This window comes from Diabrotica virgifera, chromosome 4 (assembly GCF_917563875.1).
Source record: "Diabrotica virgifera virgifera chromosome 4, PGI_DIABVI_V3a".
Lineage (NCBI taxonomy): Eukaryota > Metazoa > Arthropoda > Insecta > Coleoptera > Chrysomelidae > Diabrotica > Diabrotica virgifera.
Window position 1 is genome coordinate 97171368 of NC_065446.1, and position 23553 is coordinate 97194920.

The following is a 23553-nucleotide window of genomic DNA, read 5'->3' on the forward strand; positions in this document are numbered from 1 at the left end:
ATACATAACCGAGACATCTACTGAACGTCATTTTAAAGAAAAAGAATGGACGTTTTTCTTCCGTGAAGCAATGCCTATACCTATATCTCCGTAAAAAAGTTATGGGGCAAAAAACAAAATTGCTATCTTTCGTGTTTTTTTTCTGCTTTCTTTTGCATATAATTTTGTAAAAAAAAATATTTTTGACTTTAAAATGTAATATTTTCAGAGTAGATTTAACCTGGAATAATTTTCCTGTAGATGTGTTTGTACCAAAAGTGCATGTAACTCACCCTAATTCTCCCTGTGCCTAGGGACCGATTCACCCCTTTCTCAAAAAGGCACTTAATAAAAAAGGCACTTTCTTAAAAACGCACTCTTAAATGGTAGGACTTCGCGGGTTTTTCATATTTAGAGGTCTATTGACTATATGAAACAATAAAACCCCGTTGACGTTGTAGTTCCTTTCTAAAATGCATAATCAATAGCCTATAAATCTGGTCAATAGCATAGCTGGTGCCATTTATTGATTACATAGAGTAGTATATTATAGCATCTCTGACAGACAGAGGCCTAACCCCCTCAAAAGAAGTGAGCTCCAGCTGGTAAAAAATTCTAATATATACTAAAATGTAAGATCTAGTAAATATTTATATAAATTAGAAAATAAGGGAAAAAGTAAAGATGCTTTTAATAATTATGTATATTTTGGAACTTAAATTTTTTTGTAAAGTTAAATTAATATACCACCCAGCATAAATTTTATCCCAAATACTTAGTATAAGTCGGTTGAATGGTATTCAAAGTTCTTTCATTTACTCTAAACCGAACATTTTCTGTTATCACAGAAACGGTGTAGAAAGTTTTCTCAGCTATCGACTGCGGAAACCATGCAGTTCCCTTATGCTTACTTGGCTTATTCAAGTCCCAAATGGTGAAATATTTGTTGGGGCGGTACTCAGGGAACTTACTGAACCCACCACATTTGCAACCACCCAGTGTTTTCCCGGGACCTGTGGGGGTGATATATCCAGGTGGACGAATCGGGAATGGTTTTTCTTTTGGTTTTATATAAACTTTTCCTGGTCTTACATTGGGAGGATCTGGATATGGGTTTTTTTCGAATAATGCTGCAGGATAGTGGCTAGTAACCATGGGTCCACCCAGAACCTTAAAAAATTATAGAATAAAAAAATCTGGTATCATGGTACATAAAAGTAGGCAAAACATTATTTGGATCTCGAAATAATATTGGAACAAGAGAATCGAGAATCTTTAAGTCTAGGTTCGAAGATGTAGAGACGTAGAAGAATACATCTTTATCCAGTTTATTTACTTTAGTAGAGTCCCAAGAAACAGAATACAGAACGAGAAAAGAGAAGTAAAAATGCTCTGCTAAGCAGACGACGCAATATTGAGAGCCCAAGATAAAAATAATCTGCAAAGACCAGGCCACAGGTTTAATATAAGAGCGAAAGAATTTAATAAATCGAAAAAATCAGTCAGATGTAAAATGGAAACTGTTGGAATAAGAATTGAACAAGTAAAAGTAGGGGAGGTAAGTATGCTAAATGTGCAGTTACCCGAGCGCTTTGGGGACCTATTAGGTTGTGAAGAGTAGGTTCTAAAACCAAAAAAAGTTAATCAAAATTTTCCATTTTAGTGGGGACTTTCAACTTTTAATTTAATTTTTCATTTCCAACAATCGGTTTTTCCGATTATAGCGCCATTTATCCATAATTCGAAAAAATGTTTCAAATTAAAGTTACTTGTTTTTACGTAAAGAATCCGAATTTGCAATAAAAAATGGAGCTTCTATTTAAAATTTTAAAGTAACCCCCACCCCACCTCCGAGGGGGTCGTGTTTGGTGCCATTCGATAGATTTTTCAAACATACTGAATAAGTGCATTTTTCAGTTTTTCGATCTGATGTTAATTTCGCGAAATATCGCGGGATTCGTATTTATAATTTTAAATTTACCCCTCACCCCTCTCCGTGCGGAGTTGTGTTTGATATTATTCGATAGGTTTTTGACAAATATTGAGCACATATTTTTTAGTTTTTAGATCTATCGTCCATTTCGCGAAATATTCGCTTTTTTCTTGTAAAACTTTGTGACTTACCCATTTCCTTACGCTCCGCCCAAATCGTCAGATTTTTTAAATATGTACGTTTTGCATGTACTTAACTTACCTTATCTTAATCTGACGATTTCGAGTTTTTCTAAAGATAGATTTCTTTTTCGGCCCACCTTTAACGAACTCCCCCGTGTTTAGAGGCAATATATGGTAAAGGTACATCTACAGGGTACCAGATTTCTCCCCATATGATAATCTGATGCGCTCGAGTTAATGCAAGAATCCCCACTTGGGCTCCCCTACCTATGTAGACCCGGAAAAAGAAGTGAAAGATCAGGTACAAAAGCAAATAGGCTGACAGGATGCCTGAAAAACAATATATGGTGAAACCAACATAATAATACTGAGATGAAATCAAGAATTTATAAAGCCAGTATAAGACTAATAATTACAGATGCATCAGAAACAAGAACTGACACAGCTACAGCATAAAGGCTACTGGAAATGGCAGAGATGTGAGTACTGAAATGAATTACAGAAAATAAGCTGAGAGATCGAAAGCGGGGTAGAGACAGAAGAAAATGTAACGTTCACTGTATATATAAACGACTGGACGCTAAATAGAAAAAATAATAGAATTGCCACATAATCAGAATGAGGGTGACTCATATGGTCAAAATAACAAGATGACCCATACCCATCAGCGCGACCGCGCAAAAGATGAGTGACAACCTTCCACAGAGATATCAATGCAATTAATGAACAAGTAGAATTGGTCATAAACAGGAAGAAGAAAAAAGTCCTTGACCATGTCAATCACAATAAAAGAATAAGTATATTGGATAAGGTATGAAAATTGACGACATGGATTTATGTGTAATTAAAAATATGTACTGACAGCAGTCTGTAACAGTCGAATTAGTCAGAACACTACCGGAAGTATTAAAGATACCATAAACAGGAATTTTAAATTTGTCTTCATGGTTTCTTTGGAATCCCCTTTTGTGACACCTTTCACTCACTCATCACTATTCAGGAGAAGAATGCCACGGTTGCCGTATCGTTTTTATTATATCTACAGCTAACAGAAAGTTAACAGCAATGATTACCAAAATAACAAACGTGAAAGTTGCTGAAATACTTTAAACAATTACGAAAGGTAAAGTAGTCAGACCGGATGATATTCCTGGAATACTTTTGACAGTCTACAAGGTATGAGATTTTTATTATTATAATTATGGATTTGGGCCAAATGCAATTATCACCATGAATGACTGAATGATTACCAGTGTTAAAGTGCTACGACGTTTAAATAAGGAGTTAGAAATTATGAACAGTATGAAAACAAGAAAACTGAAATATTTGGGTCACATTACCAGAGGAGAAAAATATGAGTTGCTGAAAATTATTATGCAAAGAAGGATCCAAGGAAGAAGAAGCATAGGAAGAAAACGCATCTCCTGGCTGAGGAATATTAGAGAATGGTTTAACTGTAGTTCATTACAACTGTTCAGAACAGCAGCCAACAAAATGACCATAGCCATTATGATATCCAACCTCCGTTAGGAGATGAAACTTTAAGAAGATGAAGTCAAATGCTAGGCGAATGGAGTAGCAGAATATTAGTACATGTATACAAAAACAACACATAAACATAATAAGCGAGGGAGTAGTTGATACACGGATAAATAAAGTAACCGAAATATCTGTAGATCAGTTTGAATTTATCTTATGCAGATCAATAACAGGTGGAATTTTTGTTATAAGGCAGCTGAAGAAAAATTACAGGAATAAAGAAAAAACGTTCATATTATGGTATTCGATGATCTTAAGAATGCATATGATTGAGTTCCTTAAGAGATTCTGTGGTGAACCTATAAGAAGGAGTTTTAGATGAGTGTGTGAAGATTGTCACTCCATTTATCCATATGAGCATTTTCATTTCCAGATGCATTCATTGTTCCTCTTTCTTTTTAACGACCAACATTCAGTTCCGTATATCATAGTTGGTCGTATAGCTGTCACACAACACACCACTCGTTTTCTATCGTTTTTCCCTGTCCTAACTTTACTTCATATTCTTCTTCTTCTTGTAGTGCCTATTCGTTTCGGATGTTTGTAAAAAGATTTGTAGTGGTTGTGTTGAACCAAGTACGTAGATTTTTCAGCCAGGAAATTCTTCGCCTTCCCGGTCCTCGCTTTCCTTCTACTTTTCCCTGCTATATTAGTTGCAGAAGTCCACATCTTTCACTCTGCTTCATGATGTGATCGGGGTACTCGATTATGGCTGTTTTTATTTTGATCAACAGCTCTTTTTATTTTTGCATCCTCAACCAAACACCCTCATTAGTAGCGTGGTCGGTATAAGACATCTTCAGGCTTCTACGATAAAGCCATATTTCAAAAGCCTCAATTTTCTTGCAGGTGGCGTCTGTAAGAGTGCACGACTCAACTTCGTACAACAGTATAGGAAAGATATAACATCGTAGTAAGCTGACTTTTATGGGTATCGACAAATCATGACATTTGAATAACTTTATTTTTTGAAATTCAGATCTTGCTTTCTCTATCCTACATTTGATTTCCATGGAATGGTCCCAAATTTCATTGACGTTTGTACCAAAGTAGGTGTATATTTTTACTCTTTCTATTTGTTAAGTCTTATTGTCTCTTTCATTTACTTCATATACCTCAATCTATTTCTCTATTTACTTTGTAATACCGATCCCAGATACTTCAGACTATCACTTTGAGATTTATCTGTATTGTTGCTTATAAGGCACTTATCTCATCTACAAACCTCAGATGATTTATATAATTGTCATATACAGGGTGTCCCGAAAAGATTGGTCATAAATTATACCACGCATTTTTAGTTCAGAGAAATAAGGAAAAAAATAGCCTGTTGGTGACACAACCCCCTCCAGGCCGAAACCAAATTTTTTAAGTAGTGTGGACATCTATAATAATAACCTATATGTTTCCTGCAGCCGATTTTGATGATATACATAGTTATAAACAAATGAAGATCAAAAACGGTAAATTTTCGCTTTTTTCGTCTATTGCCAAAAGACTAAGCATTTTAAACAAATTTGGAAGTAAGAAACTCATAAACCATATAAAAAACTTTAATATGGCGTCAGCTGAATATGTATATCCTTATTGGTTGCTTAGAAAATTGCAAAATAATTCATAAATTTTGAGTTTTTATAAATATTCATAACTTATGTAAAAATAAACTTAGAAACTTCTTATTACAAGGAATGCTGGGACTTCTGGTGCTTAAATTATAAACTAAATTTTATAACAATTGGTCAAATAGTTTAAAAGTTATTTAATTTGTTTATCCCAAATTAATTTTTTTTTGCAACACTATAAGTCAGAAACTGATGAAGTTAAAGTAATACTTTGGATAGTTTATGAAAGAAGAAGATTAATACTAATAACATAATTAAAAAAAATGACATAAAATAATTCTAAGTATCGCAAAATTATTTTGCAAGAACATGTCGATTTTTTGCTTATAAACAATTAGAATAACTTTTTAACCATTGCCCGTAGAAAAATTATTTTTTCACATTTAGAAAGATTGAATTTCTATACAAATTTAAAAAAAGGAAAAATTGTCCTAGGATAATTAGGGACGAAGTTGCCGCCCCCCTGTTTTTAATTCACAGCAGCTTTCTTTATAACAATTACGAAATCAAATCAGTCACATTGGAAAGAACATACTTCAGAGTTTTAATGTACCAAATATAAAAAATATATACTTTCAAACAAATCGTCCACAAAGCTTCAAAATGTGACCCTTAAAATCGGCCGGCCTCGAAACTTGAGAGATCGATGAGAAGGGGGAAGGAACTGTTAGCTGTATCTCTTGGTCTAGCCAATGAATTTCGACGTAATTTTTTTTTAAATTGTATGTACTCTTGCGTACAGTACGAGTGTGCATTATTTAAATAAATTAATTGTTATATACACCATCAAATATGTTTAAACATTTTGTTTTCAATTTTTTTTAATAATATTTGAAGTAATTTTAATCACAAAACATACATATTTATGAATAATATAATAATGGATAGTTTTTTATTAAACTTAGTAATAATTTAAAGTATGAAAAAACAAATTATCCCATTCAATTATTTCTAAAAATAGTATTGGTCTATGGAAATCAGAAAATCTCAAATAAACGTAGGTTTTATTTTTTTAGTAAACCTGCTATTAGATGAATGAAAAACTGAAGTTACAGAACCACCAAACAAGAGATACACGTAATTGATTGGTGTTGGAAATTAAGCTAAGAACCGTTAGTGCCGATCCGATCAACAGATCTTTATATCAGATGTTTTATTAAAATAAACTATCTGCTCTTGCAAAACTGGTTGCACCGAGTACTTGTTAGTACAGAGATATATAGTTTATGGACTTCGATGATCAAAACCTCAATCTTTCTCTATTATCTATTTTGGAGTTTCTTTTTTCAATATGTATGTACTCTTTGCGTACGTTACGGATATGTTTTTTGTTAATAAAGTGGTTATTTAATTAACTATGTAAATTGTGTAAACAATTTTTGGAAATTCTTTTACGATATTTTTAGGATGACTTTGTTGGCAATCATAGGAGTGGATCATATGCACTTGACTTTACAAAAACTTATAATAAATGGGTAACTGATAATTGTTACGTTTTTCATAAAAATACAAGTATTCCTAGATAAACCTCCTTTAATTTTATTTTAATAGTCTTGCTATCATACCAAAATGTATGAAATATCTTAATTTTTGTTTTTTTGCAATCTTAAAATTATAACTTTCAATGTTTGTAAGATACAATTATTACAATATTGTAGAAAATTTCTGAAAATAATTTTGTTCTTTTTATCCTCTCTCTAATTTTGTTACATTTCATTTTTCGTTTATCTAGTACCATGTTTATCAAGAAATAAAACCTAGTTTATTTGAGATTTTTTATTTTCAATTTAATATTATAAGCCAATTTTAGATTTAGGAATAATTGAATAGGATTAGTAATATAATAATTACAGGGTGTAACAAAAATACAGGTCATAAATTTAATCGCATATTCTGGGACCAAAAATAGTTCGATTGAACCTAACTTACCTTAGTATAAATATGCACATAAAAAAGTTACAGCCCTTTGAAGTTACAAAATGAAAATCGATTTTGTCCAATATATAGAAGAGATTTTTTATTGAAAATAAACATGTGGTATTTTTATGGCAGGAGCATCTTACAAAAAAATATACTTAGTAAAATTTTGACACCCCATAAAAATTTTATGGAGGTTTTGTTCCTTTAAATCCCCCCAAACTTTTGTGTTCGTTCCAATTAAATTATTATTGTGGTACTATTAGTTAAACACAATGTTTTTAAAACTTTTTTGCCTCCTAGTACTTTTTCGAAAAGTCAGTTTTTATTGAGATATTTTAAATATTAGTCAAATCCACCACATATTTGTATAATATGGTTAAGTACGATTATGAAGACTTAGTAATCGTATGAAAATTTGTTATTTATAATTTACATTTTTAGGCATATTTTGAACCATATTAAAAAAGAAGCCACATCTTGATAAAAGGTGCCTTATCGAAGAAATACTAAGAGACAAAAAAGTTTTAGAAACATTGTGTTTAACTAATGGTACCGCAGTAATAGTTTAATTGGAACGTACACAAACATTTGGGGGGTCTAAAGGAACAAACCCCCATAAAATTTTTATGTAAACATATTAAAAAGGAAGCCGCAACTCGATAAAAACTGCCTTATCGCAAAATTCTAAGAGGCAAGAAAGTTTTAAAAACAGTGAGTTTAACTAATGGTACCACAATAATAATTTAATTGGGTTGTATACAAAAGTTTGGGGGGTTTAAGGGAACAAAACCCTATAAAATTTTTATGGGATGCAAAAATTTCACTATAATTTTTCTTTAAGATGTTCCTGTCATAAGAATGATACATGTCCACTTTCAATAAAAAATCTCTAATAGTTTTCGATATATTGGAAAAAATCGATTTTTATTTTGTAACTTCAAAGGGCTATAACTTTTTTTATGTGCACATTTGTATTAAGGTAAGTTAGGTCCAATCGATCTATTTTTGGTCCCAGAATATGTGATTTAATTTATGACCTGTAATTTTGTTACGCCCTGTATAACTAATATGTACGTTTTACAATAAAAGTTACATCAAATATTATTTAAAAAATTGAAAAAAAAATTGTTTAAACAAATTTGATGGTGTATATAACAATCAGTTTATTTAAATAACGCATATTCGTAATGTACGTAAAAAGTACATACAAATTAAAAAAAGAAACAACGAAATAAATAATCGAGAACCAGAGATACAATTAACAGCTCCTTCCCCCCTCTCATCGCTATCACAAGTTTCAACGCCGGCCGATTTTAAGGGCCACATTTTTAAGCTTTGTGGACGATTTCCTTGAAAGGAAATCTTTTGTATACTTGGTACGTTAAAACTTTGAAGTATGTTCTTTCAAATGCGGCTAATTTTATTTCTTAATTGTTATAAACAAAGCTGCTGTGAATTAAAAAAAGAAGGGGGCTAACTTTGTCCCTAATTATCGTAGGATAATTGTTTTTCTTTCTAAATATGTATAAAAATTTAGTCTTTCTAAATATGGAAAAATAGTTTTTCTACGGGTACAGGTTAAAAAGTTATTCTAATTGTTTATAAGCAAAAAATCGACATGTTCTTGCAAAATAATTTTACACTATTTATAATTATTTTTTGTCATTTTTTTTAAATTAGGTTAATAGCATAAATCTTCTTCTTTAACAAACCGTCCGAAGTATTACTCTAACCTTATCGTTTTCTGACTTATAGTGTTGCAAAAAAAATTAATTTGGGATAAACAAATTAAATAACTTTTAAACAATTTGACCAGCTGCTTTAAAATTTGGAATATAATTTAAGCACCAGAAGTCTCAGCATTTCGTGGAATAAGAAAGTTCTAACTTAATTTTTACATAAGTTATGAACATTTATATAATCTCAAAATTTATGATTTATTTTGCAATTTTCTAAGCAACAAATAAGGATAGACATATGCAGCGAACGCCATATTGAAGTTTTTTATATGATTTATCAGTTTCTTACTCTCAAATTTGTTTAAAATGCTTCACTTTTTAGTAATAGACGAAAAAGGCGAAAATTTAGCGTTTTTTGATCTTCATTTGTTTATAACTATGTATATCATCAAAATCGGCTGCAGGAAACATATAGGTTATTAATATAGATGTTCATACTACTCAAAAAATTTGGTTTCGGCCTGGAGGGGGATGTGTCACGAGAAAATCTTATTTCTCTGGACTATTTAGGGTCAAAAATAGTTCGACTGAACCTAACTTACCTTAGTACAAATGTGCTCATAAAAAAAGTTACAGCCCTTTGAATTTACAAAATGAAAATCGATTTTTTTCAATATATCGAAAACTATTAGAGATTTTTTATTGAAAATGGACATGTACCATTCTTATGGCCGGAACACCTTAAAACAAAATTATAGTGAAATTTGTCCACCATTCAAAAATTTTATGGGGGTTTTGTTCCCTTAAACCCCCCCAAACTTTTGTGTACGTTCCAATTAATTCATTATTGTGGTACCATTAGTTAAACACAACGTTTTTAAACCTTTTTTGCCTCTTAGTATTTTTTCGATAAGCTAGTTTTTATCGAGATGCGGCTTCTTTTTTAATATATTTACATAAAAATTTTATGAGGATTTTGTTCCCTTAAACCCCCCACATGTTTGTGTACGTTCCAATTAAACTATTATTGTGGTACCATTAGTTAAACACAATGTTTTTAAAACTTTTTTGCCTCTTAGTCTTTTTTTGATGTGGCTTAAAAATCTTAAACCTTTTATCGAGATGTGGCTTCTTTTTCAAAATACAGTAAAACCTCGATAGAACGGACCTCTATTTAACGGACTTCGGATATAACGGACAAAAGATCCGATCAAATGTAAAAAAAATTGAAAATCGAATTCTGGAAGAAAAATCAGAAAGGACAGGTTCTCGGCACTGCTTTGTGCTAACGCCGATGGATCGCTTGGATTGACTGCTATAATGGTTGGCAAATCTCGTAAACCTAGAGCTGTCAAAGATATAATGCATTATCTGCCCGTTTCATATTATAGCTCTAATATGGCACGGTTCATCACAGATATTTGTACCTGCATGTGCAGTGAGAAAATTTCAAGAGAAGAAACGGGAAATACCGCCGAAAGAAGTGAAATTTTTATTGATTTTAGACATCGCTCCTGCTTACCCCATTGAAAATATTCGACATTTAGAAGGTGGCAACTTCTATGGTTTTGCCAAAAAAATACATCGTTTATTCAATCCAGGGATCAGTGAATAATTTTGGCAACCAAACGAGTATATTGCAGAAAGTTTATAGATGAAGTAGAAAAGTAAAAAAGTAGCAAACAAAACTTGATTCCTGGTTTAATTATAGATTTGTATACTGTATATAAATACAGCAGACGATATTTAAAAAAAAAAAGATTTTAAATCTATTTTTATATAACGGACTTTTGGCTTTAACGGACATTCCGTCCCCCCAATTAGTCCGTTGTATCGAGGTTTTACTGTATACCTAAAAATGTAAATTATAAATAAATTTTCAGATTATTAACAGGTCTATGTAATCATACTTAACCATATACAAATATGTGATGGATTCGACAAATATTCAAAATATCTCGATAAACATTGGCTTATCGAAAAAGTACTAAGAGACAAAAAGTTTTAAAAACATTGTGTTTAACTAGTGGTGCCACAATAATAATTTACTTGGAACGTACACTGTAGTTCTTGGGGGTTGAAGGGAACAAAACCCCCATAAAATTTTTATGGGGTGCACAAATTTCACTTTAATTTTTTTTTAAGATTTTGCTGCCATAAGAATGCCACATGTCCATTTTCTATAAAAAATCTCTAAGAGTTTTCGATATATGAAAAAAAATCAATTTTCATTTTGTAACTTTAAAGAACTGTAACTTTTTTTGTGTTCACTATTGTATATAAGTAAGTGAGGTTCAATCAATCTATTTTTGACACCAGAATCTGTGGTATAATTTATGACCAATCTTTTCGGGACACCCTGTATATTAATGGCCTTGTTTTACCATTCAAAGTTTTAAAAATATCTATCATGTGCATGTAACAAAATGAGCGCCATCTTCAAAAGCCACAACATATCCCTAGATACAAAAATGAGACATTTGAGATGTTATGTTTTCTCCATTATTATTGTATGGAGCGGAGGCGTGGACGTTTACAGACACCACTATTAAAAAACTTGAAGTATTTGAGATGTGGCTTTAGAGAAGAATACTGAGAATATCATGGAGAGTAAGGATCACGAACAAGGAAGTTTTAGGAAGAATGAAGAAGGAACCGGAGATTGTATTTACCATCAAACACATAAAATTGCAGTTTCTGGGACACGTTATGAGAAATCAGCACCGTTACGCCCTGCTGCAGTCCATATTGCAAGGTAAAGTCAAAGGTAAGCGAGGACCCGGTAGAAGGAGAATATCGTGGCTGCAGAATTTGAGAACTTGGTTTAAGTAAGAAAACCTCAACGGAACTGTTTCGAGCCGCAGCGAGCAAGGTTATGTTTGCCAATATGATTTCCAACATCCGAAATAGATAGGAACCAGGAGAAGAAGAAGAAGATCTTCTACTTACCCGTCCATATTCTTTATACTTGGGTTTTATATCATATTTATTATGTGAGTATGTTGGAAATGGATTAAGGCAAATATTGGTGTATCCATAGCCACCTTTCTTTCCGGGACTGGTGAGAAAATTTCTTCCAAGATCTGCTTTGGGTGATATCTTCTTTTTTAGAAGTGGACTAGAAAATTCAAAAACATAATTATTGTAGTAAATTTTACCTACATATTAAAGATGTCAGAAGAATAATAATTATGCTGTATCTCAATAGTCAACAACTCAACATATTCAAACGATACTTTAATGTATTAAATTTATATCTTTAGTTGAGACGATAATCACTAGATACGAAGAATAAAGAAGTAGGAGTGGAAGACCAAAAAAGTCCTGGGGGGAGACACTTAGGCAAGACATGTCGATAAAGGGGAATTGATAAATATATTGGTATGACCGAAGATAGCCTGTCCTTTAGTTTTGCATATAGCCGCTTAGAGGGCGCCACCAATAAAATCTTCCAACACATAATATATAACCTCAATCTTTTGTTGACATACATAGAGAGTTTCATTGCGATACAAGTCCTGTAGTTACAGTGAATTTTTAAAATTAGCAAGTTGGTCAAAAAATTGATCCTAGCCGAGAATATTTTCGAGCAATAATTTTTTACAATTTTCGGAGAGGATTATCCCAACAGCAATATCACGTAGAAATATTTTCTGTATTTGGGAATGAAGCATCACACTAGTCAATTGTTTACCGCTGGTATTGGAAATTTTAACGTGGTCGCTTCAGTCTCAGCGACGATTCCAGACCAGGTTCTATCCAAAACATCAGTCACACAGCAAAACATTGATGTGATTCGTCAGTTAGTTAATGATGACCGCCATGTGTAGCATACCGGGAGACAGAGGCATCTTTGGGAATTTTAGAGACCCAGATCCAAAAGATCCTACATGAACAACTGGGTGTTAGGAAGCTGGTTTGCCGTTGGGTCCCTCATTTGCTTACAGAAGAGCAAAAAGCAGTTCGCGTCAATTGTTGTCGAAAAACATTGGAACGGTTCAACAAAGGAAGCTCAAAAAACTTATATAGCATCTATTTTTAGTGGCGATGAATCTTGGATTTACTCCTACCAACTTGAAAATAAACGCCAATCCGCTGTGTGGGTGTTTGACGATGAGGAAAAACCAACATAAGTTATTCATTCTCGAAGTGTATCAAAGAAATTGGTCGCACTTTTTGTGTCAAAGTCTGGTCATGTGGCAACAATTGCTTTAGAAGACCGCAGCACTGTTACTTCTGATTGGTATATAACCATTTGTTTACCAGAAGTTATCGCGGAATTCCGACAAAGCAACATACAACGGCGAATCATCCTACATCATGACAATGCAAGTATTCACACTTCCCAAAAGACAATAGAGTTTTTGAAGCTTCAAAACATCGACTTTTTAAACCATCCACCATATAGCTCCGACCTCAGCCCAACGACTTCATCACGTTCCCAAAGATCAAGAATTCAATATGTGGGCGGCAATTCCAGTCGTCAGAAGAAGCGTTCTATGCTTTTAAAACAGCAATTTTGCAGGTGTCAACTGAAGACTGGAATAACCGTTTTACCAATTGGTTTGAACTTATGCAAAAGTGTATCGATCTTGGTGGGACGTATTTTAAAAAGCAATAAAGTACTTTAGGTGTATATATTTTTTGTTTTTATGGCTGTATGCAAAACTAAAAAGACAATTAACTATTTAGATGGGAAATAAGCCACAATTAAATTGAAAAAATAATTTTATTAACGTTTCGACGCCCAAATCGGGTGTCGTTTTCAAAATACAAAATACTACCAAATTTAACAAATATGTTGTTGCTAAGTAAAAAATTCTTCTAATAATTTATTTAATCTGACTCATTTATATTGGCAATTCAGACGTATATTATACATTTTAAAGTATGTAGAAGACTTTAAAATGATATCGCCAATATTTATGAGTTGCGTTCCTGGAACGACTTTACTAAAAGATAGTTCATTCGATTACATGAAATCAATCCCAACTCAAGAATATCTGTCACAAAAAAATCATAGCATGTGATCTGTCTTTAAAAAGACAACCAAATGCAACGATGACAGTAAAATTCTCGCGTTAGAGATTCCATAGTAAATCACGAGGGAAAACCAGGAAAAAACCTCGTAATACTATCCCAAAATCATAAGTATTTGGTCTTACATTTAATTTGCTTTCAGAAACTAATACCAAATTCTGATTTTAATATGTTTAAATTATAAATAATATTAATAATACATAGATATACAATACGTAATACTAAAATATAAAATATGTACTAACTCGATATTGATTTACTATTGATTTACTAATGGTGGTATTTTCTTTCTATTAACTTCCTCTTTCAGTATGGGTAACCACATCCTACTTCATTCTACCGATGAATTTGCGACACAATTGGTTTCATTTAGCATAATTAGAGCAGCTTCTTTGATTTTTCTCTTTTTACTATCCGATTCTTTCAGGACTATACTTGAATCTTTCCACTGAACTTTATGTTCATCATCCCATGCGTGTTGACATATTTGAGATCTATCAAATTCTCTATTTTTAACATAAGACTGATGTTCACTTATTCTAACCTTTAATGGTCTTGATGTTTCACCTAAATAAAATTGTTCACATTCACGCAAGGTATTTTATAAATGCAATTCTTTGTTCTTTCTTGTTCATACTTAGGTTTAGTTTTAGATAGAACAGATCTCAATGTGTTTGTTGTTTTGAATGTTGTTGAAATGTTGAATTTATTTCCTATTGTTTTAAGTTTCTCGGATAGTCCTTTTATATATGGTATTGATATTTTCCTCGTATTATTTCTTGTGAATATTGTAGGAGCCCGTTCGAAGTTGTTCTGTTCCATTCGATCCAGTCTTGATAATTCCTTATTTATAAACGAAAAAGGATAATAATTTTTTAATAAAACAGATGTTAACAATTGTTTTTCTTCTAAAAATGGATTTTCGTTAGAACAAGTAATTTTGGCTTTAATATAATGATTTAATGATTCCCATTTTAACGTTAATGTTGTGATTTGATTTTTAATTGAGATATCTGTTGGTGTGTGTTGTGGCACACAATTGCCACAATTTAATTGTGGCTTATTTCCCATCTAAATAGTTAACCATAGAAATACCACAAGAAAATAGCTTCAGAACAACATTAAAAAGACAATCATCTAGTATTTTAAATTTAATTGTGCATTATGTAGCCAGTTTTAATCTGTATTTACAAGTTAAATAATAAAGGAGTGCGAGGTGATCATTCTATAAATAAATGTACCTTTCGCTTACTAAACCGATAATAAAATAAGCATATGCATAGTAAGATAAGTAAATATAAAAATATAAGCTTAAAATTGTAGAAGTTTACAATAAAGGTATAAAGTTCTGCACACTAAAATGATTTTTTTTGTAATAAACCTGGACAATGCAAAAAACTGGACTAAGGCTCAAGAGAAAACCAAATATATGTCCATTAACAGACAGATGAGACAGACGAGATTAGCAGAATGTTACAATAGACTCATATAACTTCGAAATAGTGGAGAGTTTTAAATATCTCGTAGCGAAAATCACCGCAGATAACGATGTCACGGAAGAGATAAAAGGAAGAATTCAGTCAGCAAACAGATGTAGGTATGTATAGCCTTCATAACACTATTAAATCTAAGAGCCTATTAAAACATAAACATCAAAATTTTTGATATATAAGACAATGATTAGAATGGTGCATGGTGGTCATGCTTGGGTGTGAGACGTGGTAGCTGACAAAAGCAATGGAAAGAGAACTAAGATCTTTTGATAGAAAAATCCTGAGAAGAATATTTAGACCTTATCACGATCCGAATATTAACTACCAAATACTTGTCAAAGTACTTAGAAATACCTACCTATCAAATGAGTTCCAGAAGAAGTTGATAGCATCAAAAAAAAATTTTTTTCCAAAAAAATGTTATTGTTATTTTGTTGGAATAGCTCTGTTAATTTTTATGATATCAGGCACATCCAACTATTTAAAAGATAATTTCAAGAGCTATAAAACTGTATTACATTTACTCTTCCAAATACTTTATATTTTTTTAGGATAATAGGTTAAAGGGCTCCAGTTACATTGTTCTCGCAGTAAAATTTAGGCTTAAACGTTTCTATTTTGGTTATTTTGATTCATACAAAAATAAAAAGACAAGTAAAATCTTTGCCAATAAAAAAACTCAAATTTCGTTCTGTGTCATTTTTACGTCTATCGAGTATTGTTTGAGTTATTATTATTATCAAAAGAAAATAATTTACAAAAATTTGAAAAATTTTGAATTTTTGAAATCATATTTATATATATTTTACAAATATGCATTCTAAATCGGTAAATCGATCATGTTTAAGGCCATTACTTATGCTAAAGTATAGAAAGTCTTAGAGGGATTAGTAAAGATTTTAATTTTTGTGGAAATGGCGTATGTTTTTTTTTCTGACTCAAGGGTTCTCTTATTTTCATTGTAAGTTGCTTAAATTTAATGATATCAACTTCGTCCGTAGCTCAATTGTTAAATAGTGCTGAGTACTTTTACAAGCATATATTAAATATATTTTATAAAATGCATCGTTTTCCTGTTAATTAGGCTTGAATAATTGAAGACATGCCCAGAAAAACGTTGTAAGCGACAAATTTTTTTAAAGTGATGTCTTAGTGGAAAAACGTTCTTTATGCGTTAAGTTAGTCACTAGTTTACTGCGTCACTAGTTTAGTGACGCTATTTATTAGCATTAATTTCAATTCAATTTTATATGTAGTTACGGGGCTAAAGGTTCTGAACTAAGGCCAGAATAAAAAAAAAATTTCAATTCACTAAAAGTCAAGTAATACAAATTAGCAACACTTAAATTCACAAAATTTGAGTAACAGTATTAAAACAGTTTTTTGTTATGATCTAACAAATTTCATTTTGGCGTTTGCAACGTTTTTCCGGGCAGGTTTTCAATTATATTTGAGTATTTGCCGAAAAAAAAAACATGCAATTACCTTCAACTCACTTTGAATTACTAATAAAAGGTTTTTAGAAGCTTCAGTTTTGCTAATGATAACTTTTTTGTAAAAACTTACAGTTCTTAAGCGATTTACGAAAAACCGCTTAAAAGGATGCATTTTTTCACGAAAAATTAAAATCTTTGATCTCTAATAACTCAAAAAGTATTGATTTATATATTTTATTTTATTTATAACAAATTTTGCTTATAATTTGTCATTCTATCGATTTGAGGAGTTATTTTTAATAAAACAATTTCACCCACGAAAAGGGGTGCTATCCACCCACAGGGTAAATGCGCAAGGTGGCACCATGTCACTTTTGTTTCTTGAGGTATCCCCTAATCACTCACCATTTTTCGTGGAAATCGATAAAGGTTCACCGGAATTGAAGGTAATAATTGTATTTTTACCTTCAGTGAATGCACTATACAAAAGAAATTACAATTTATAGATATAAATGCGCGTATTTTTGGAGCTCATGAATTATTAAACGATATGTACTCGCCAAATAATTAATTTTATTCATTTTAAATAAAACTCTCTCTTAACCCGGGAAGATGGGTTGCTCAATAATCCTTGCGAAGGGGTTGTAGCTCAATAATCGAAATGCGCGTGATTTAAGAGTTTATTCTTAGAATATATATAAGCTATACGAATTATATCCGTGATACGATATATGTTAATTTTTTTCAGAATTTTTCTCTTAAGTTAAATCAATTAAAGTTTTGTTTGGTGGTGAAGGGGATAAGCTCAAAAATCGAAACTATATCACTTAGAAAGCTCATAAATAGCTCGTAATTATTCTGCCACAAAGATCGATTCAATATCCCTATTTTTAACCAATAAAATATTAAATTTCTGCCCAGTGTAACGAGCTCAAAATTATTAATTTGCGGAATATGAAAGCTGATACATAGCTCATAAATCAGTGCTATTTGTTTTTTAATCTTTGCAACCTCAACAGGGGTGTGACATAATCCAAGAGATTAAATATCAACGTGTAGGATGGGCTAGCCATGTATTTAGACTCCAACCACCTTTCCAAGTTAATCTAGGAGGAAGCTCCCACACGAAGAAGGCCATAAGGACGCCCAAGATGGTCTACTCACTGACCCAACTATCATGGAATCGTTTGAGATGGAAGTAGATTGTGGAGTCAGGCAATACCCATTTCGGATTGTAATGCTACGAGAAGAAAATGAAAAAATGAACAATACTTACCTAAAATGTGAAACTTTCTCAAATGTGCCGTAATAGTCGCCTGGCGTAGCATGTTTCTTCGCAGGTCCAGATGGTATAAAATCACGACTATGTATATTTTTCCCCCTTGGTGGTTTTGGCTTCCTACCCCTTCCTTTTATTGCTTCTCCGGTAAATATCCTTTTAAAATCTTTTTCGAAATAACAATCTGCTCTACCGGTTTTTATTTTGAGAGAATCTGCTATGAAATTTTTACCTTTCACATAGTTTGGTTTTGGCCATGGGTATTTAACACCGTGCATGTATGGCATTTCTGAGAAAAGACCGGCTCTTTCTAAATCAGGCCTTCCGAATTTAGCGCCTAATGTTTTATCTTGTTTAAATTTAGCCATTTTGCCTCCGATTTATAAACACACAATAAAAAATATTTTAATGTATATTTTTTTCTTTGACATTTATAATATAGAATCATATTTGGAAATGTCACTTTATCGGTAGATACCTATACTAAATTTACAATCAAGATGCAGTAGACAAACTAAGACACGTTAAATGCTACTAGGAGCACTCCCGAATAATAATTCACAATGTATAATATACATTTTAAATCCCAAATCATGATTTCCAAAGTTTATACATTGTAAACTATGATTCGGGAGTGCTCCTAGTAGCATTTAACGTGTCTTAGTTTGTCTACTGCATCTTGATTGTAAATTTAGTATATGCGTTTTATATGTCAAATCAAAATCCAAAATTCTACATAAGTTTGAAGTGGATTTATTAGTTGACATAGTTCTTCTTCTTCTATAGGCGCCTATCTTCTAGTGATGTTGGCGACCACATTGATCCATCTTATTCTATAGGGCTTTTCATCGATTGTCATTTGTTTCGAGCTTCTGTCATATGTTGTATAATCTGTGTATACGAATATTATATACAGATTACACAACATATGACAGAAGCTCGAAACAAATGACTGTGAATGAAAAGCCCTATTCACAGCAGCTCGAAATAGATCAGTTGATGTTAGACCAGTCCACTTCCTAAGGTTGGCCAGCCAGGATATGTGTCTACGTGCAGGGCCTCTCTTGCCTTATCGTGGCTGCAAAGGACGTTTCTCATTTTGACAAAAGTAGGTCAGATTTGTTTTATATGGCTTTAAATTTCTAAGGTTGGATCCTAGCTTTCATTGAAATTACTTCCGAGGTACACGAGTTTTTCTACTCTGTCCAGTGTGGCATCTCCGACTTTTATATCGTCCTCCTTTATATAATTTTGTTTGCCAGATATCATATATATTTAGTTTTCTTAACCAGTGGCGTACCGATAGATCAGCGGGCCCTGGTTCCAGTTGGGATGCGGGCCCGCCCGCCCAATAAAAACAAACATTGTATATCAAAAGTTTTTAATAAAAATTAAATATAAATCATAATTTATCATAAAATATAAATATCATATATTTATAAAAACTCAAGATATTTTATAGTCCTTTCACTCACGGTTTTTGCTGTAAATTTTAAACCACCGCTCGGATTAAGATTAAATTTGGTATACACATAACTAACATGTCAAACAAAAAAAAGTGATATAGTCGGTTCTCTAAATTCAGACACAACTGGCTAGTGATTTTAGTAGGTAATTTTTTGTTTTTGGGCAATTTTGCCAATATTTTGCCAAAATTGGCAAATTATTAACTATTTAGTAATTATTTTTTTTGCAAATTTTACCAAATTGGCAATATTACTTACTAAAATCACTAGAAATTTGTGTCTGAGTTTAGCGAACCGACTATACCTATTGTGCCGATGTGTGCTTTTGCCCTGGGGGTGAGTTTTACCCCTTATCTGGGGTGAAAAACGTACGTTCCAGGTAAGTCCGGAACTGGATAAACTGACTGATTCTAAGCAACTTTAGTTCTACAGTTTTTTCACTGAAGTCAATACTTTTTGAGTTATTTGTGAGTGAATATGTTCATTTTTCAACAAAAAAACACGGTTTGAGACGATATTCTTAGTTTAGGTTTTCCAAAAAAAAATATTCTTAGTAAAAATATAGCTTATACAAAAGTGAAAAAATAGTGTATATACGAAGTCTGTAGACCCTGGAGGAGCAGAGTTGTAGGTAATGAAAAGTATGTTCTTATTCGTCAAATTCCAATTCGAATATTTCAACGTGAAATAACCAAACATGAAGCACTTTTCTGAAAAAATGCATCACAACTTTTTTAAACTTAAAAAAACTTTATTTTTCTCTATAATTAAATCTCCAGTTATAGGTAATAATTAAAAACCTTAACATCGGAAAACTGAAAGAGCTTTAACAAAATGAACATTGGAATGAAATTTATATCAATAAAATATATTTTCAAATTGCATATGATACATTTATAAATATGTTCAATATTTACATACAAACCTCTAGAGAGATAAAACGGTTAAATAAAAAAATAAAGAATAAAAATGTATACCATTTTTATTCAGTTGCAATGCGAAGACAAAACATTCTTACTTTTCAATTAGAATACGGAGTGCAGTCCAGTCCCTTGAACCGCGATTTTCGGCTCTTATTGGAGCCTTCATCGGAAGGAACGTAGGCACTGTTCTCCATATTTTAACTGATTCGTATCGAGAGGTTTTCCCACCCATTGCAACTGAAATGATGATAGTAGGTGGCGATACGAATGGTCTCGATACGAATCAGTTAAAATATGGAGAACAGTGCCTACGTTCCTTCCGATGAAGGCTCCAATAAGAGCCGAAAATCGCGGTTCAAGGGACTGGACTGCACTCCGTATTCTAATTGAAAAGTAAGATTGTTTTGCCTTCGCATTGCAACTGAATAAAAATGGTATACATTTTTATTTTATAGTCGTATTACTCCGTAGAGTAACTAGGTGCATTTTCCGTTGGAACTTTACCAGCTGCAGACGGGGGATGTGAATTGCATAGTGTAGAATTCCTTCCCTCTCGTCTTCACTGCAGCATCCATTTGACTTGCAAATTGTAGAAGTCTTGGAGGTGTCACCAGGAAAGTGTACCAATAAGTTTTCAATTTAAAAATATTTTAGTAATATTTTTAATATTTTCAATATTAATAATTTACTATTAGGATTGAAAACTACTTCGTCTCCAAAAAAATAAAGCAAATAAAAAATAAAGCAAAAAAAACCTTGGATAACGGTGTGGTTGATATCTTTTATCAAACGGCGAGATTTTCTTAAAAAGAAATTAATGTTTTTATTTATCCACATTCTTACTGATACGTATTGTCAATATTTAGAATTTAATATCAGTTACTAAGAATTACCTAAAAGTACAGGCTGAAGGATGAGGGTGCTATAAACAGTTTTCGAATTTCTGCAATTTTCTAATTTACCTACAACTTATTTGCAAATATAAAAAATACAAGTGATTGAGTCAGCACGTGTAGGCAGGCACCGGCGGTAGTGTTGAAACAAGCGCTTCGGTAAGCAGGTAAAACGAGTAAGGAACCTTACAAAAGCGTTCCCTGTGTTAATTAATAAATTTTGTTTTCAAATTTTTTGATGAATAGGTATTCCTCTATTCTTTTGCTGAATAGGTATATTCTGTATTTATTTATAAGTACCTACACAAAAAGTAAAATTTATTAAGCAGTTACATTTCCTAGTGTGTATTTGTGTAGTTCAAAATGTCTCCACCAAATTAGAAATAAAAGAAGAAAAAAGTGCGTTAGAGAGGGCCCCTGCGGGGCCCGGGCCCTTTTTTCGCGAAACCCACGGAACCATGCTCAGTACGCCACTGCTCTTAACATTGAGTTTTAATCCACACTGATCACAGGTTTATTTTATTTTGTTTTCAAAGAACTTTGTAGGTCTTCTTCAAAATTAGCCAACACTAAGGTATCTGCCACAATCCCTAGACAATGACTGCAATCGACCTTTGTAGCAATTCCCAAAAAGTCAAGTGCAACAACCTGCTCGGATCACAGAACAATATCTTTAATGAGTCACACACTTAAAACATTTTTGAAAATAATACACATCAGAATTGTTAAAACTCTCGAATATGAAATCGGTGACACACAATTTGGCTTTAGAAATGGTATGAGCACACGAGATGCTTTGTTCGGCTTGAATGTGCTGGCTCAGAGATACATGGATATGAATCAGGATATATACTAATGTTTTGTAGAATTTAAAAAGGCATTTGATAAAATTCAACATAAAAAGCTTGTTGATATATTAAAAAGCAAAAATATTGACAGTCGTGATATGAAAATATATCTAATATATATTGGAATCAAACTTCCAAGGTAAGAGTTGACAACCAGGACACCCAAGGTATCAAAATAGAGAGAGGAGTCCGTCAAGGTTGCGTGCTGCCTCCACTACTTTTCAATGTCTAGAGTTAAGAGGTATTTCAAGAAGCGCTCTCATATTCAATAGAAGGTATATCTATCAATGGATAAGTTTTGAACAACTTAGGTTTTACAGTAATAATAACGGATAACAACAATGATTTACAGAACCTAAAGCAACGCCTTAATGAACGCTGTCATGAGTACGGACTGAAGGTGAATTTAAAGAAAACTAAATGCATGTTCATGACTAAATCAGCACACGCAAACATCCAATTAACTATTGAAGATACTGTAATTGAGAGTGTGGATAACTACAAATACTTAGGAACATGGATAATTTAAAAAGTTTCTTTGTTTGTAGAGATATGTATAAGGTTAGAACTACGCATAAGGATGCTTCGATGTTACGTGTTCTCTAGTCTTATTTATGGCTTGGAAGCGTGGACATTGAAACAAGTCCATTTGAATAAGTTGGCCGCCTTTGAATTTTGGTGTTACAGAAGAATCCTACGAATATCATGGATTTAAAGAATGTCAAACGTGGAAGTAACTAGAAGGATAGGCAATCAACCGGAAATAATACTAACTTTCAAAAGACGAAAACTTGAGTACTTGGAACATGTGATGAGAGGGCAAAAATACTCATTATTACAACTTATTATTCAAGGCAAAATCCGAGGAAAGCGAAATGTGGAAAGACGAATAACGAATCCTGGCTTAAGAACTTACGGGAATGGTTCGAATGCAGTAGTGCAGAGCTATTTAGAGCGGCAATCAACAGGCTCCGTACTGCCATGATGATTTCCAACCTTCGATAGAAGATGAAACTTAAAGAAGAAGAAGAAGGTATCATCGACATATCTAATGTTGTTCACGGTTGCTGCATTTACAATAATACCTTCGGTTGTCTCCATTAACCCTTAAATGCCCAATCGGGGTCACTATGGGACCCCAGACATACATTTTTGGCTATAATATCTTTATTTGAAACATTTGGCAACCGCGCAATCAGGTATTTGTGTGGACGTGTCTCCTACGTTTTCTGTTAGTATACCACGAACATTCGTGAGGTGCAGTGGTCTGTAAGAGAGATTTAGATAAGTGGGGTCTCGCTGTGACCCCGATTGGGCATTT

At 32.5% G+C, this 23553-nt stretch overlaps 1 protein-coding gene across 1 annotated transcript; it reads right to left on the reverse strand.

Annotated features, from left to right (window-relative positions):
* Positions 1-665: 665 nt before the first annotated feature.
* On the reverse strand, positions 666-18526 carry LOC114326296 (UPF0602 protein C4orf47 homolog). Its single transcript, XM_028274606.2, has 3 exons — positions 18100-18526; positions 11804-11972; positions 666-1149 (listed from the first exon to the last, which is right to left on the reverse strand). The coding sequence occupies exons 1-3, from the start codon at positions 18468-18470 to the stop codon at positions 742-744; spliced, it is 948 nt and encodes a 315-aa protein (XP_028130407.2). The 5' UTR covers positions 18471-18526; the 3' UTR covers positions 666-741.
* Between the last annotated feature and the right edge of the window lie 5027 nt (positions 18527-23553).